The following is a 17,701-nucleotide window of genomic DNA, read 5'->3' as shown; positions in this document are numbered from 1 at the left end:
TGAATGGCTTCCCTCTGTGCCTTAGCCATTCCATGATTCTACAGTTACACAATCCTCTCCCCAAGGGCCTGGCTTCTGCAAGCACAAGAGTTTCCCGGCCTTCAGCTGCACTCTGCCAGCTCAGCCGGGAAAGTGGTCTTTTCACATGAGCCTCGGCCGTGACCGTCAGCGGGAAAGTGATGATGAAGGGGCCAGGTCAAAAGACAGATTCAGTCCTTCCTCATCACCTTACCAGCTGGGCTACACTGGCCGATCATCATCAGCAGAGGCCAGGGATGCCTTCTCCCACAACTAGCCCAGTGGCACTGACACCAACCAACCTTACAGAAACAAGGAGGCCATTCAGCCTTTCAAGCCTGTTCCACCATCCAATAAAATCACGGCTGATCTTTAACTCCTTAATTCCTTTAGAACACAAAAATCTACTCAGCTCTGTCTTCAATATATTCAATAACTTAGCATCCACCATCCTCTGGAGGGGAGAATTCCAAAGGTTCACAATCCTCTGGGTGAAGAAATTTCACCTCATCTCAGTCCTAAATGGCCAATCATTTATCCTGAAGCCATATTCTACATTCCCCAGCCAGGGGAAACATTTTTTCAGCATCAATAACCATCAGGCCATGATCATCCCCAAAAAGAGAGAATCCAACCATTGCCCCTTGACGTTCAATGGGCATTAGCATCATTGAATCCCCCACTATCAACATCCTGGGGGTTACCATTGAACAGAAACTGATCTCGACTAGCCATATAAATACTGGGGCTATAAGTGCAGGTCAGGGGCTAGAAATTGTGCGACGAGTAACTCACCTCCTGACTCCCCAAAGCCTGTCCACTATCTACAAGACACAAGTCAGGAGTGGGATGGAATACTCCCCACTTGCCTGGATGAGTGCAGCTCCCACAACACTCAAGAAGCTGGACACCATCCAGGACAAAGCAGCCCACTTAATTAGCACCACATCCACAAATATTCACTCCCTCCACCACCGACGCACAGTAGCAGCAGTGTGTACCATCTACAAGATGCACTACAGGAATTCACCAAGGCTCCTTAGACAGCACCTTCCAAACCCACAACCACTACCATTTAGAAGGACAAGGGCAGCAGATAGATGGGAACACCACCACCTGGAAGTTCCCCTCCAAGTCACTCACCATCCTGATTTGGAAATATATCGGTGTTCATTCACTGTCACTGGGTCAAAATCCTGAAACTCCCTCCCTAACAGCACGGTGGGTGTACCTACACCACATGGACTGCAGCGGTTCAAGAAGGCAGCTCATCACCACCTTCTCAAGGGCAACTAGGGATGGGCAATAAATGCTGGCCCAGCCAGCGAAGACCACAAGAGTGGAATTAATGAAACGAGTGAAAAACAGCTGCTAACAGTAAGTGTATGAGACATTTCTCTTGTCAGGTGTTAATTTTAAGTTTGTGTAAAGAATCAGTAAATAATACAGCAGAAAAGGAGGCCATTCAGCCCAACAAGCTGCACTAGCTCAACAAAAAATAATTCAGTTGGTCTCACTCAGCTGTTCTTTCCCGTAATTCTGGAATGTTTCTCCATTAAGTTTTTAACTTATGAAGGTTTCTGTTGAATCTGTATCCACCACCCCATTGACAGCTCATTTCAAATCCTAAACACTTTTTTTTAAATGCAGCAAGTTTTCTTATGTCTACTCTGTCTGTTTTGTCAGTCCCCCTAAATCTGCACTCTCTGGTTATCCACCCAGTCATTGGAAACAGTTTCTCTTTGTTTACTCTCTGAAACCCTTCACCGTTTTGCGCATCTCTAACAAATCTGACCTTAAACTTCTCTGCTTCAGGAGAACAACCCTAGCTCCTCAGGTCTCTCCAAGTTCCTGTAATTCTTCAATCCTGGAGCCATTCTGGTTAATCTTTTCTATACTCACTACAAAGCCTGCACATCATCCCAAAGGTGTGCTGCTTCGAATTGGTCACAATGGTCCAGCCGAGGCTCAAACGGTTTTCTATATAGGGTTGGCATAACTTCTGGGCTTTTGTACTCTCTGCCTCTGTTTGTTAAGCCCAGGATCCTCCTGTATGTTTTATAAACTGATTTATTAACCTGTCTTACCACCATGAAGTACTTGTGCACAAACACCACTGATTCTCTCTGTTCTTGCATCTCTGTTGAAATTGTACCGTTGAGTTTGCGCTGGGTCTCCTTATTCTTCCTATTATAATGTATCACTAAAACGTTGGCCACAGTGTTCTATCGAGTGTGTGAACAGCAATTGTGTCGCATCAGGTTAATGCTGAGTATTTTATGAGACATCTTACTATTAGGGTTTATCGGGTGTTCATAACCAACAGGTTTCTCAAAACTTGTGTGAACTGGAACTCCATGCTTTGTATGGAGCGCACACCTGGGTTAACGATTCCTCCAGATTATAGCCACAATGCCACACTCACACGGCAAATCTGCAGGCACCGCGCTCCGCAAGGGGGCAGGTACCCCGCCCCTCCCCTTATCTAACTGGATTCACTGCACAAAAATAAGCATAACACCAACCTCCAAGCCATGCCAGTCAACTCAAACTGAAAGCATGCAGCACCCGGGAAGGAGACAGAGGAGCACCCAGTGGATAAAATGCATCCTCATGCATTTTCCATACACCACGTGAAGCCCATCCTCTCCATCTTCATGGACCAAAGAGCAGTGGAGAAATTACACACCAGAGGGGGTTAAGAAGTTAAAGCAAAGCAACTTACACCCTGGCAGCTGCCACTGAAGGAGTCCGTGCCTACAATAAAGAAACCTGAACTTGTGAATCTGGCTGAGTGCAGGGCATCTTCCAGGGTCCCAGCCTTGTAAACCTCACCCAGTGGCCTGGTTTGGCGAATGTACAGGAAGCTGCCTGCTGCAATGCCCGATTGTGCTGGGTCAACTGATCTCAGCTGGCATGAAGGGGGGTCAGGTTCTGCAATTTGTCTCAATGCCCCTGAGCTAAGGAGGTGAAAATAAACTTCCTGAGCATTAGTCAGCTACTGTCGTGATACTGCTGGAAAACAAAATGAGTGAGTGCGTGCGTGTGTGAGACGGTGAGTGTGTGCGCATGCCTGTGAGCATGTGCGTGAGCATGTGTGTTTGTGTGAGCATACGCACACATACACACACATGTGTCAGCACGTACAAGTACATGCGTTCATGTATGCAAAAACAAAAATAGCTGGAAAATCTCAGCAGGTCTGACAGCATCTGCAGAGAGGAATACAGTTAACGTTTCAAGTCCGAATGACTCATCAGAGTCCTGAAGAACAGTCATACGGACTCGAAACGTTAACTGTGTTCCTCCCCACAGAGGCTGTCAGAGGCTGAGTTTTTCCAGCTATTTTTGTTTTTGTTTCAGATTTCCAGCATCTGCAGCATTTTGCTTTTATCTTAGTGTTCATGTCTACACGTGAGTGTACATATGTATCTGCTCACATGGGCAGACATGTGTATATTTGTGTGGATGTTATACATATATAATATGTATATATACCCGGGTGCAGCATCTATTAATACAGGTTGAATATTTACACAGGCTTTAAACTAATTAGTTGGGGGAAGGGTTAAATTGAAGGAAAGTTTAAAAAATCAAAAATAAACGAGAGAGCAGAGGTGCAGGGTAGTGAAGAGTCGAACAATAATCAAAGTGTGACAGGAAGGGACAGAAAATATAAGCAGAAGAGTGCAGCAGAAATTAGAACCAGAATTAGTAATAATGGTAAAAAGACAAAGCTTAAGGCTCTTTATCTGAATGCACGCAGCAGTTGTAATGAGATAGATGAGTTGACGGCACAAATAGAAATAAATGGATATGACTTAACAGCTATTACAGAGACCAGGTTGCAGGGTGACCAAGACTGGGAAGTCAATATTCAAGAATATTCAACATTCTGGAAAAATAGGCTAAAGAAAAAGGAGGTGGGGTAGCTTTGTTAATAAAGGAAGGTATCAGTGTGTTGGTGAGTGGTGATATAGGTGCAATAGATCGAGATGTAGAACCAGTTTGGGTGGAAATAAGGAATAGCAAGGGGAAGAAGTCACGGGTGGGAGTTGTCTATAGGCCCCCGAAGAGTTGCCTCACTGTAGGACAAAGTATAAATCGGGAAATAATGGAGGCATGTAATAAGGATGCTACAATTTGATTTTAATCTGCATCCTGACTGGACAATTCAGGTTGGCAGGGGTAACATGGAAGGCGAATCTGTAGAGTGCATCAGGGATTGTTTCTTAGAGCAATGCATTGCAGAACCTACCAGGGTACAGGCTATTTTAGATCTAGTAATGTGTAATGAGGTGGGGTTAATAAGAGATATTGTAGTTAAGGATCCTCTAGGGGGTAGCGATCACAACACGGTAGAATTTCAAATTCAGTTTGAGGGCAAACAACTCGGGTCTCAAACCAGTGTCCTCAACTTAAATAAGGACAATTATAGGGGTATGAATAAAGAGTTGTTTAAAGCGGGCTGGGAAAATAGACCAAGGAGAAGGTCAGTGGATGAGCAGTGATAGACATTTAAGCAGATATTTCATAACTCTCATCAAAAATTCATCCTGGTCAAAAAGAAGGACTTGATGAGAAGGATGGACCACCCGTGGTTAATAAAGGTGGTCAAGGAGAATATCCAATCAAAAACTAAGGCATACAAAGCAGCCGAAAACTAGTGGTAGGCCTGAGGTTTGGGAATTTTTTAGGGACCAGCAGCAGATGATTCAAAAGCTAATAAAGAGGGAGAAAATTGATCATGAAAGTAAACTGGCAAGAAATATAAAAACAAACAGCAAGAGCTTCTATGGGTATATAAAAAAAGAGCAACTAAAGTGAGCGTGGGACCCTTGGAGGGTGCGACTGGAGAATTGATAATGAGGAACAGGGAGATAGCAGATAATTTAAACCAATATTTTGCACTGGTCTTCATGGTGGGGGACACTATAAATATTCCAAAGATGTCAGATAAGCAAGGAGCTCATGGGAGAGAAGATCTTTTAACAGTCTTTATCACGAGGGACAAAGTATTTGACAAACTAATGGGACTAGAGGCAGACAAGTCGCCAGGACCTGATGGCCTGCATTCAAGGGTTTTAAAGGAAGTGGCTGCAGAGATGGTGGAGGCATTGGTGGAAATATTCCAGAACTCACTGGATTCCAGGAGGGTCCCAGCAGATTGGAAAATCGCTAATGTGATACCCCTGTTCAAGAAGGGAGGGAGACATAAAGCAGGAAACTATAGGCCAGTCAGCCTAACATCTGTCTTTGGGAAAATGCTAGAGTTCATTGTTAAGGAAGAAAGAGCAGGACATTTGGAAAAGCTTAAAGCAATCAAACAGAGTCCATGTGGTTTTGTGAAAGGAAAATCATGTTTGACAAATTTGCTAGAGTTCTTTGAGGATATAACAAGCAAAGTTGATAGGGGGGAACCGGTAGATGTCGTGTCTTTGGATTTCCAGAAGGCATTTGATAAGGTGCCACATAAAAGGTTATTGCACAAGATAGGAGCTCACGGTATTGGGGGTAATGTATTAGCATGGATTAAGGATTGGTTAACACACAGGAGACAGAGAGTCGGAATTGATGGGCCTTTTTCAGGTTGGATAATGGAGTGCCACGAGGATCAGTCCTCGGGCCTCAATTATTTACTATCTATATTAATATCTTGGCCGGGGTGGGGGGGGCAGAGTGTAATGTATCCAAATTTTCTGACGATACAAAAATAGATGGGAGAGCATGTTGTGATGAGGACATAATGAATCTGTAAGGGGATACAGACAGATTGAGTGAGTGGGCAAAAAGTGAGATCATGCACTTTGATATGAAAAATCAAAAGGCAAACTATTATTTAAATGGAGAGAGATTCTAAAAAATGCAGCACTAAATTATCTAGGTGATCTTGTGCATGAAACACAAAAAGTTAACATGCAGGTGCAGCTAGTAATTAAGAACTTAAATTTTGGCCTGTATTGCTAGGGGATTGGAGTTTAAAAATAGGGAAGTCTTGTTACAACTGTACAGGATGTTGGTGAGGCTGCAGCTGGAACACTGTGTACAGTTTTGGTCCCTGTATTTAAGAAAGGATATACTGGCATTGGAGGCTGATTCCTGGGGTGAAGGGGTTGGCTTATCAAGAACAGCTAAACAGGTTAGGCCTTTATTCATTAGAGTTTAGAAGAATGAAGGATGATCTTATTGAAACGTTAAAGATTCTGAGGTGGATTGACAGGGCAGATGTTGAGATGTTTCCACTAGTGGGGGGAATCTCAAACTAGGGAACACAGTTACAAAATAAAAGGAGACTCATTTAAAACTGAGGTGTGAAGGAATTTCTTCTCTCCGAGGGTAGTAAATGTCTGGAATTCTCTACCTCGGAGGGTTGTGAAGGCTAGATCACTGAAAGTAGTTAAAGAGGAGGTAGATAGATGTTTGAAATATTGGGAAGTTGAGGGCTATGAGGAGCTGGCACGAAAGAGGAGCTGAGGCCTGGGGCAGGTCAGCCATGATCTTAATGAATGGTGGGGCAGGCTTGAGGGGCCGAATGGCCTACTCCTGCTCTTATTTCTTAAGGTCTTATGAATATCCTTCATCCATACATCCAAAAATCGAACACATCAAAAAAAACCCAAATGTTTGCTGAACGGCTAAGCAGTTAATTTGTACGTTAATAAAGCAATGTAATATTATGTTAAAGGTGTAATCAGTGTAACAGATAAGAAATAGGGTGCATGAGAGTTGGCAAATGGAGAAACAACCTAGTATATATAGACACAAAGACCAAAATAGCTGGAAAAACTCAGTAGGTCTGACAGCCTCTGTGGAGAGGAACACAGTTAACGCTTCGAGTCCAAATGACTCTTCATCAGAACTGAGGAATCTGCTGAAGAGTCATTTGGACTCGAAATGTTAACTGTGTTCCTCTCCATAGAGGCTGTCAGACCTGCTGAGCTTTTCCAGCTATTTTTGTTTTTGTTTCAGATTTCCAGTATCCGCAGTATTTTGCTTTTATCCTAGTATTTATAGACTACAGTTAGCCTAGGCTATCGGAAGATAAAAGCAAAGTACTGTGGCTGCTGGAAATGTGAAATAAGAACAGAACAAGCTGGAAAATCTCAGCAGGGCTGGCAGCATATGTGAAGAGAGAAGCCGTGTTAACGTTTCGAGTCCAATGTGACTTCCTCAGAATCCAGAATTTTAACTCTGTTTTTTCTCTCCACAGATTGATGCTGCCAGACCTGCTGAGATTTTCCAGCATTTTCTGTTCTTATCTTAGGATATTGTAATGTGAGTAGACGTAGGCCTACCATGTATACGGTAGGTCCGAAAACCAAAAGTATCTGAAAACTGAAATACAATCGGCCTCAAAGGTTTTGGATATAGGATACTTGGCCTGTATATGGCTGTGTTTGAAGGCGCATGTGTATGTTTGTGTGTGCCTGCGTACATATATACAGGTATATTTGTCTGCATGTGTACCTTTGTGTGCATGTATAAATATATTTGTACATATGTGCATGAATATGTGCACGTGTACATGACATGAGCATGTGCGTTTATAGCAGTGTGGATATTTGTATGCATGTGTGGATAGTTGCATGCACAAGTGCATATTCCTTCCTGCGCATGCTTGCGTGTGCCTTATGATTGTGTGCATTTATTTGCATGCATTTATGTGTAAATTGAACAAGGGCCAAACAAGCTTGGATATGATGCTTTTCATTGTCCATTCAAGGTTGAATCAAAGTGCCCTGGATGACTAAACATGAGGAAATCACAGGTATTATACACTGTAAAATACTGGTTAGCAGAGATTCTAATCTGAAAAGGAACTGATCGCGGGTTAGGGAAAGAAAACGTGCATTTGCATCGCGCCTTTAAAGAGGAAAAAACATTCCAAGGCACACCACCAAGCTGCGAAGGGAAAAGGGTGTTGAGCCAAAGGCCGAGAAATTAGGGGGGGAATGACCAAAAGCATAATCAAAGAGGTTGTTTCTAAGGGGTTGTCAAGGTAGAGTTTTTATTTCATTCATTTATGGGATGTGAACACCACCAGCCAGGCCAGCATTTAACACCCGGCCCTAATTGCCCTTATGGCCAATAAAGGGAGTGGCAAATGGAGCAACGAAGGAGTTTGGAGGAGACATTGCAAAGCAAGAGGCTGAGGTGACAGATGGCACAACTGCTTGGAGTGGGGCAAAAAGAGGGGGGAACAGGCAAAGTCAGTCAGAGGAACGCAGTGGTTTCTAGGGGTGTGGGATGGGCAGGTAAAGCAGGATAAGGTCACCGAGATAGGGAGGGGCAAGGCCGTGGAATTAAAGAGCGAACAGAATTAGATAGCACAGGTTTCAGACTGAACATGATTAAATATCACAGGTTACAAACTGATGAATCTGTGCAAACTGAATGGTTTATACTGTGGCTGAACAATTGATACTCTCAATAAGAATAGCAAGCACAAATTATACAAGAGTTGAAGCAGATGGAGTAGAGGGTTAGAAACAGAGTGGAAACAGACAGAAAAGAGGAGAGAGGCTGAGAGGTGTAAAAGGAGTTGAAACAGACAGAGACTACACCAGCAGAAACTGAACCTTACCCTCATGCAGTGAATTGTAACGTTGGTCCTTGTTAACGTAAACAATCTCAAGGCTTTGTCTACATGTAATTATGCAAGTCTTCCATTGGTCAGCTCTGAGGGCAGGAGTCAGGCCCAGACTTGTTGCTTTCTGTTTACTAACAGTTACCCTAACAGCAACAAGCTCATAATCAATGGATTCAGGGCCTCACGTGGGTCAGGGTAATATCACAGGCAGAAAACTCATATTTATTCCACCCTGGATTCATTCCCTTTGGTAATGAGCAGAAGAAAGGGCAGAATGAGCATTACAATGTCAGCAACAGTTCATTCGTACTAACTGACACAAGTAGCTTAGGAGAAAAGAAGTCCTCGTCCGAATATCGATGACTAGTTCTCGCCACATAATTAAAGAACTGATTTTTTTCTCCACCACACCTAAACACAGGCTGCAGACAGCTCATGTCGTTTCCAGCAACCAGTGTCAACATCAAATACTGTGAGAACTGGAATATTATGGGGTTAGATACAGGGTAGAGCTCCCTCTACACTATCCCCATTAAACACTCCCAGGACAGGTACAGCACAGGGTTAGATACAGAGTAAAGCTCCCTCTACACTGTCCCCATCAAACACTCCCAGGACAGGTACAGCACGGGGTTAGATACAGAGTAAAGCTCCCTCTACACTGTCCCCATCAAACACTCCCAGGACAGGTACAGCACGGGGTTAGATACAGAATAAAGCTACCTCTACACTGTCCCCATCAAACACTCCCAGGACAGGTAGAGCACCGGGTTAGTTACAGAGTAAAGCTCCCTCTGTTCTGTCCCCATCAAACATCCCAGGACAGGTACAGCACGGGGTTAGATACAGAATAAAGCTCCCTCTACACTGTCCCCATAAAACACTCCCAGGACAGGTACAGCGCGGGGTTGGATACAGAATAAAGCTCCCTCTGCACTGTCCCCATCAAACACTCCCAGGGCAGGTACAGCACGGAGTTAGATACATAGTAAAGTTCCCTCTATTTTGTCCCCATCAAACACTCCCAGGGCAGGTACAGCAAGGAGTTAGATACAGAGTAAAGCTCCCTCTACACTGTCCCCATCAAACACTCCCAGGACAGGTACGGCACAGGGTTAGATACAGAGTAAAGCACCCTCTACACTGTCCCCATCAAACACTCCCAGGGCAGGTACAGCACGGAGTTAGATACAGAGTAAAGCTCCCTCTACACTGTCCCCATCAAATACTCCCAGGACAGGTACAGCACGGGGTTAGTTACAGTGTAAAGCTCCCTCTATTCTGTCCCCATCAAACACTCCCAGGACAGGTACAGAACGGGGTTAGATACAGAATAAAGCTCCCTCTACACTGTCCCCATCAAACACTCGCAGGACAGGTACAGCACGGGGTTAGATACAGAGTAAAGCTCCCTCTATTCTGTCCCCATCAAACACTCCCAGGGCAGGTACAGCACGGAGTTAGATACAGAGTAAAGCTCCCTCTACACTGTCCCCATCAAACACTCCCAGGACAGGGACAGCACGGGGTTAGATACAGAGTAAAACTCCCTCTACACTATCCCCATCAAACACTCCCAGGACAGGTACAGCACGGGGTTAGATACAGAGTAAAGCTCCCTATAAACTGTCCCCATCAAAAACACCCAGGACAGGTACAGCACGGGGTTAGATACAGAGTAAAGCTCCCTCTACACTGTCCACATCAAACACTCCCAGGAAAGGTACAGCACAGGTCAGAACAGGCCAACATCAGATAACAAACCAGGTTTACAGACAAAAGCACTTTCTCAACCATACCTGAGGGTGGATGAAATTTTTGGATGTTTGAAGTAATTCTGCTTTGATTTCTTCAATCTTCCTCCTGTCCTCTTCATCCAGGATTGTGAGTGGGTCAGGAGGCTGCATTAACAGCTTTATCTGTTCCTCATCTAGATCAAAGGGTTAGGTGGTTAGATTCTGCTCACTGTGGCCCTCAGTACCTCAGAGACTGAGTACATTGTGACTCTTGGATACAGCATCTGGCCATTTTGTTACTCTGAGACTGGCAGCTGAGAGGCCCTATTTTTTGCGCCCCTGTCATTTCTCGTGTTCCCGCACACTGAGGTGGCGAGTATGGTATTTTTCACATTGTGAGTTAAGGGATGCTCCAGCAGAGCAGCAGGCCATTTGGCTCATCAGTTTTCTCTCCATGTTAGTTTGATTCAATCCTCTGTTCACTCACCATTGTCTTTCAACGTTCCTCTTTTACAAATCAACCTCCTTTAACTGTCCCATCAAACACTCCCAGGACAGGTACAGCACGGGGTTAGATACAGAGTAAAGCTCCATCTACACTGTCCCCATCAAACACTCCCAGGGCAGGTACAGCACGGAGTTAGATACAGAGTAAAGCTCCCTCTACACTGTCCTCATCAAACACTCCCAGGGCAGGTACAGCACGGAGTTAGATACAGAGTAAAGCTCCCTCTACACTGCCCCCATCAAACACTCCCAGGACAAGAACAGCATGGGGTTAGATACAGAGTAAAGCTCCATCTACACTGTCCCCATCAAACACTCCCAGGACAGGTACAGCATGGGGTTAGATACAGAGTAAAGCTCCCTCTACACTGTCCTCATCAAACACTCCCAGGGCAGGTACAGCACGGGTTTAGATACAGAGTAAAGCTCCCTCTACACTGTCCCCATCAAACAATCCCAGGACAGGTACAGCACGGGGTTAGATACAGAGTAAAGCTCCCTCTACACTGTCCCCATCAAACACTCCCAGGACAGGTACAGCACGGGGTTAGATACAGAGTAAAGCTCCCTCTACGCTGTCCCCGTCAAACAATCCCAGGACAGGTACAGCACGGGGTTAGATACAGAATAAAGCTCCCTCTGCACTGTCCCCATCAAACACTCCCAGGACAGGTACAGCACGGGGTTAGATACAGAGTAAAGCTCCCTCTACACTGTCCCCATCAAACACTCCCAGGACAGGTACAGCACGGGTTTAGATACAGAGTAAAGCTCCCTCTACACTGTCCCCATCAAACACTCCCAGGACAGGTACAGCACGGGGTTAGATACAGAGTAAAGCTCCCTCTACACTGTCCCCATCAAACACTCCCAGGACAGACTGTTTTACAGCGATGACAATATAAACAGGAAGGGGATATGAGGATCGCCAAGGCTGCTTGCTGGTTCTCTCACCATGTGTTCTGTGTTTCACTTTGTCTGCTGCCCAGGTGGAAATACTTTCCCGTGTTGCAGTGCTCTGGTCTCGGAGCAGGTTGGATACTCTTGCAGCCAGCGAGTCAGTGCTGCTGTCTTCATCAAGCCCTCCATCTCTGCTGCTGTTGTTGACACTGAGCGCATGGGCCCTCACAGGCTGGCTGGCAAATTGGGGAACAGATGGGGTTGCTAGTGGTTTGGAGGCAGTCAGTTTGACGGTCTTGGAGGTGGTTCTGGAAAACTCTGCTGGCTCCGCTGTGGCTGGCCTGCCAGCGGTGGCCCCGCTGCACCCCTCAGGTTCGGCTCTGTCCACACGGGCAACGAAGGCCGTTTGCGTTGCCCTTTCTCCACTTGCAGTTGACGCTTGTCTCTCGAGGGGCTCTTGCCACTGCCGCTCCCCCTCCCCTGGGAGTGAGCGCGCAATGCAGCTGGTATTCCCGATGGTGGGAGGTGTCCTATGGCCTAGGTCCTCTCCTGTCCCTGGACCCTCTCCGAATAGGCTGTTGGACTGTGGGCTTGTGACTGTCCACCGAGATAGGAACTCTTCCACATTCGCCGGGGTCACTGCCTCATCCTTACTGGGGCCGAGCTTCTCCGGTATAAAGTCTGTGGCGACGGAGCCCTGCCGGTTGGTCAGAGGAGTTCCTGTTTCACCTAACAGCTTACGGATCTCACTCAGAGTCTTCAGACCAATGAGTTCATCCTCATGCCAGGGACAATCATCACGGTGGAGGTGAGAACGGCCACAGCTCTGGGTGCCAGGCGAGAATGCCTCCACCCCCTCTCCAGTCAGTTGGAGACCGGCTGCAGGAGGTGCAGCAGGCATTCGCTTGCTACCTGGGGAGGAGCAGAGAGGCATGGGCTCATGGACAACCACATCGGCGGCACTTCCCAAACCGTGCAAAGACTGTCCAACCGTCCTGGACAGAGACTTGGAGTTCAGGCCCGATGCCACATTCAGCAGTGGAAGGACTGGCTTTTCTCCCCCCTCAGGCGAGTCCTTCGGGGCTGGCTGCCTGTGGGCTGGGAGCTGGTCGGAGAAGTCTAGCTGTCTGGTGGCAGAAGGATACGCAGTGCCGCACTGGCTGACAGCTGGAACTGTGGCCATCCCCGCAGCCAGCTGGGAATGAATCAGGGCGTCCTGGCCTCTGTCACAACCACTGGGAATGGACGTGCTGTGGGTCAGAGTATCAGAACTGAAGCTGCATCTTGAAACATGATCCAACGAAGAGAGCTCTGTAATTTAAATAAGTCAGCATCAGGAATTAAAAACATCTAAAAATCACAGTCGGTTCATAAAGCAAATGGAAAATCAGGGCACTTTATTTTTCAGAAAATAGGAGTGTAAAATTTGATCTATTTCTCCTGTTGGCCGGGAGCGAGGCTGGTGTAAAACTGAGCAGCCATACAGAGAAGCTCGGGCCCTGGTCCAGGATCCACATGAGCAAGGACAACATGTGGTAAAAGTGGCATTGCCGTCCGGGAAAAGTGAATCATTTATTCATTCCCTGGCTGTGGGCATCACTGGCAAATCGAACAATTATTGACCACCCCAATCGGAAATTAATGTTGACCTTCAGGGCAATGCAGACATCACGTGAATCAAAAATCAGTGACTCAAATGACAACAGGCACTTAAACCTCACTCCCCACTGAACACAGACACTCTGACCTCACTCCCCACTGAACACAGACACTCCAACCTCACTCCCCACTGAACACAGACACTCCAACCTCACTCCCCACTGAACACAGACACTCCAACCTCACTCCCCCACTGAACACAGACACTCCAACCTCACTCCCCCACTGAACACAGACACTCCAACCTCACTCCAAACGTACTACTCACCGAACACAGACACTCCAACCTCAATCCCCACAGAACACAGACACTCCAACCTCACTCCCCACTGAAACAGACACTCCAACCTCACTCCCCACTGAACACAGACACTCCAACCTCAATCCCCACTGAACACAGACACTCCAACCTCACTCCCCACTGAACACAGACCCTCCAACCTCACTCCCCACTGAACACAGACACTCCAACCTCACTCCCCCACTGAACACAGACACTCCAACCTCACTCCCCACTGAAAAAAGACACTCCAACCTCACTCCCCACTGAACACAGACACTTCAACCTCAATCCCCACTGAACACAGAAACTCCAACCTCACTCAACACAGACACTCGACCTCACTCCCCACTGAACACAGACACTCCAACCTCACTCCCCACTGAACACAGACACTCCAACCTCACTCCCCACTGAACACAGACACTCCAAACTCACTCCCCACTCAACACAGACACTCGACCTCACTCCCCACTGAACACAGACACTCCAACCACACTCCCCCAAAGAACACAGACGCTCCAACCTCACTCCCCACTGAACACAGACACTCCAACCACACTCCCCACTGAACACAGACACTCCAACCTCACTCCCCACTGAACACAGACACTCCAACCTCACTCCCCCACTGAACACAGACACTCCAACCTCACTCCCCACTGAACACAGACACTCCAACCTCACTCCCCACAGAACACAGACACTCCAACCTCACTCCCCACTGAACACAGACACTACAACCTCACTCAACCACTGAACACAGATACTTCAACCTCACCCCCCCACTGACCACACAATCCAACCTCACTCCCCACTGAACACAGACACTCCAACCTCACTCCCCACTAAACACAGACACTCCAACCACACTCCCCACTGAACACAGACACTCCAACCACACTCCCCACTGAACAGACACTCCAACCTCGCTCCCCAATGAACACAGACACTCAAACCTCACTCCCCACTCAACACAGACACTCCAACCTCACTCCCCACTAAACACAGACACTCCAACCTCACTCCTCACTGAACACAGACACTCCAACCTCACTCCTCACTGAACACAGACACTCCAACCTCACTCCCCACTGAACACAGACACTCCAACCTCACTCCCCCACTGAACACAGACGCTCCAAACTCACTCCCCACTGAACACAGACACTCAAAACTCACTCCCCACTGAACAGACACTCCAACATCACTCCCCACTGAACACAGACACTCCAACCAGACTCCCCACTGAACACAGACACTCCAACCTCACTCCCCACTGAACACAGACACTCCAACCTCACTCCCCACTGAACACAGACACTCCAACCTCACTCCCCCACTGAACACAGACACTCCAACTTCACTCCCCACTGAACACAGACACTCCAACCTCACTCCCCAATGAACAGACACTCCAACCTCACTCCCCACTGAACAGACACTCCAACCTCACTCCCCACTGAACACAGACACTCCAACCTCACTCCCCACTCAACACAGACACTCCAACCTCACTCCCCACTGAACACAGACACTCCAACCTCACTCCCCACTGAACACAGACACTCCAACCTCACTCCCCACTGAACACAGATACTCCAACCTCACTCCCCACTGAACACAGACACTCCAACCTCACTCCAACCTCACTCCCCACTGAACACAGACACTCCAACCTCACTCCCCACTGAACACAGACACTCCAACCTCACTCCCCACTGAACACAGACACTCCAACCTCAATCCCCACTGAACACAGAGACTCCAACCTCACTCCCCACTCAACACAGACACTCCAACCTCAATCCCCACTGAACACACACTCCAACCACACTCCCCCACTGAACACAGACACTCTAACCTCACTCCCCCACTGAACACGGAAACTCCAACCTCACTCCCCACTGAACACACACTCCAACCTCACTCCCCACTGAACACAGACACTCCAACCTCACTCCCCACTGAACACAGAAACTCTGACGTCACTCCTCACTGAACACACACACTCCAACCTCACTTCCCCACTGAACACAGACACTCCAACCTCACTCCCCACTGAACACAGACACTCCAACCTCACTCCCCACTGAACACACACTCCAACCTCACTCCCCACTGAACACAGACACTCCAACCTCACTCCCCACTGAACACAGAAACTCTGACGTCACTCCTCACTGAACACACACACTCCAACCTCACTTCCCCACTGAACACAGACACTCGACCTCACTCCCCACTGAACACAGACACTCCAACCTCACTCCCCACTGAACACAGACACTCCAACCTCACTCCCCACTGAACACAGACACTCCAAACTCACTCCCCACTCAACACAGACACTCGACCTCACTCCCCACTGAACACAGACACTCCAACCACACTCCCCCAAAGAACACAGACGCTCCAACCTCACTCCCCACTGAACACAGACACTCCAACCACACTCCCCACTGAACACAGACACTCCAACCTCACTCCCCACTGAACACAGACACTCCAACCTCACTCCCCCACTGAACACAGACACTCCAACCTCACTCCCCACTGAACACAGACACTCCAACCTCACTCCCCACAGAACACAGACACTCCAACCTCACTCCCCACTGAACACAGACACTACAACCTCACTCAACCACTGAACACAGATACTTCAACCTCACCCCCCCACTGACCACACAATCCAACCTCACTCCCCACTGAACACAGACACTCCAACCTCACTCCCCACTAAACACAGACACTCCAACCACACTCCCCACTGAACACAGACACTCCAACCACACTCCCCACTGAACAGACACTCCAACCTCGCTCCCCAATGAACACAGACACTCAAACCTCACTCCCCACTCAACACAGACACTCCAACCTCACTCCCCACTAAACACAGACACTCCAACCTCACTCCTCACTGAACACAGACACTCCAACCTCACTCCTCACTGAACACAGACACTCCAACCTCACTCCCCACTGAACACAGACACTCCAACCTCACTCCCCCACTGAACACAGACGCTCCAAACTCACTCCCCACTGAACACAGACACTCAAAACTCACTCCCCACTGAACAGACACTCCAACATCACTCCCCACTGAACACAGACACTCCAACCAGACTCCCCACTGAACACAGACACTCCAACCTCACTCCCCACTGAACACAGACACTCCAACCTCACTCCCCACTGAACACAGACACTCCAACCTCACTCCCCCACTGAACACAGACACTCCAACTTCACTCCCCACTGAACACAGACACTCCAACCTCACTCCCCAATGAACAGACACTCCAACCTCACTCCCCACTGAACAGACACTCCAACCTCACTCCCCACTGAACACAGACACTCCAACCTCACTCCCCACTCAACACAGACACTCCAACCTCACTCCCCACTGAACACAGACACTCCAACCTCACTCCCCACTGAACACAGACACTCCAACCTCACTCCCCACTGAACACAGATACTCCAACCTCACTCCCCACTGAACACAGACACTCCAACCTCACTCCAACCTCACTCCCCACTGAACACAGACACTCCAACCTCACTCCCCACTGAACACAGACACTCCAACCTCACTCCCCACTGAACACAGACACTCCAACCTCAATCCCCACTGAACACAGAGACTCCAACCTCACTCCCCACTCAACACAGACACTCCAACCTCAATCCCCACTGAACACACACTCCAACCACACTCCCCCACTGAACACAGACACTCTAACCTCACTCCCCCACTGAACACGGAAACTCCAACCTCACTCCCCACTGAACACACACTCCAACCTCACTCCCCACTGAACACAGACACTCCAACCTCACTCCCCACTGAACACAGAAACTCTGACGTCACTCCTCACTGAACACACACACTCCAACCTCACTTCCCCACTGAACACAGACACTCCAACCTCACTCCCCACTGAACACAGACACTCCAACCTCACTCCCCCACTGAACACACACCCTCCAACCACA

At 47.9% G+C, this 17,701-nt stretch overlaps 1 protein-coding gene across 5 annotated transcripts in view; it reads right to left on the bottom strand.

Annotated features, from left to right (window-relative positions):
* LOC121279071 overlaps positions 1-17,701 on the bottom strand; it is a 229,230-nt gene that overhangs the window by 157,742 nt on the left and 53,787 nt on the right. For all 5 annotated transcript variants that reach the window (XR_005943323.1, XM_041189978.1, XM_041189961.1 and 2 more), the window contains 2 exons: positions 11,806-13,062; positions 10,408-10,538 (listed from right to left, as the gene is read on the bottom strand). Coding sequence is in view for 4 of the 5 variants with exons in the window: in XM_041189978.1 (XP_041045912.1) it covers positions 10,408-10,538; positions 11,806-13,062 (1,388 nt within the window). In the remaining variant the exon portion in view is untranslated. The remainder of the gene's footprint in view (positions 1-10,407; positions 10,539-11,805; positions 13,063-17,701) is intronic.

The sequence above is a fragment of the Carcharodon carcharias genome, chromosome 1 (assembly GCF_017639515.1).
Source record: "Carcharodon carcharias isolate sCarCar2 chromosome 1, sCarCar2.pri, whole genome shotgun sequence".
Lineage (NCBI taxonomy): Eukaryota > Metazoa > Chordata > Chondrichthyes > Lamniformes > Lamnidae > Carcharodon > Carcharodon carcharias.
The sequence above is the reverse complement of the archived record's forward strand: the minus strand, read 5'-3'. Positions and strand labels throughout refer to the sequence as shown.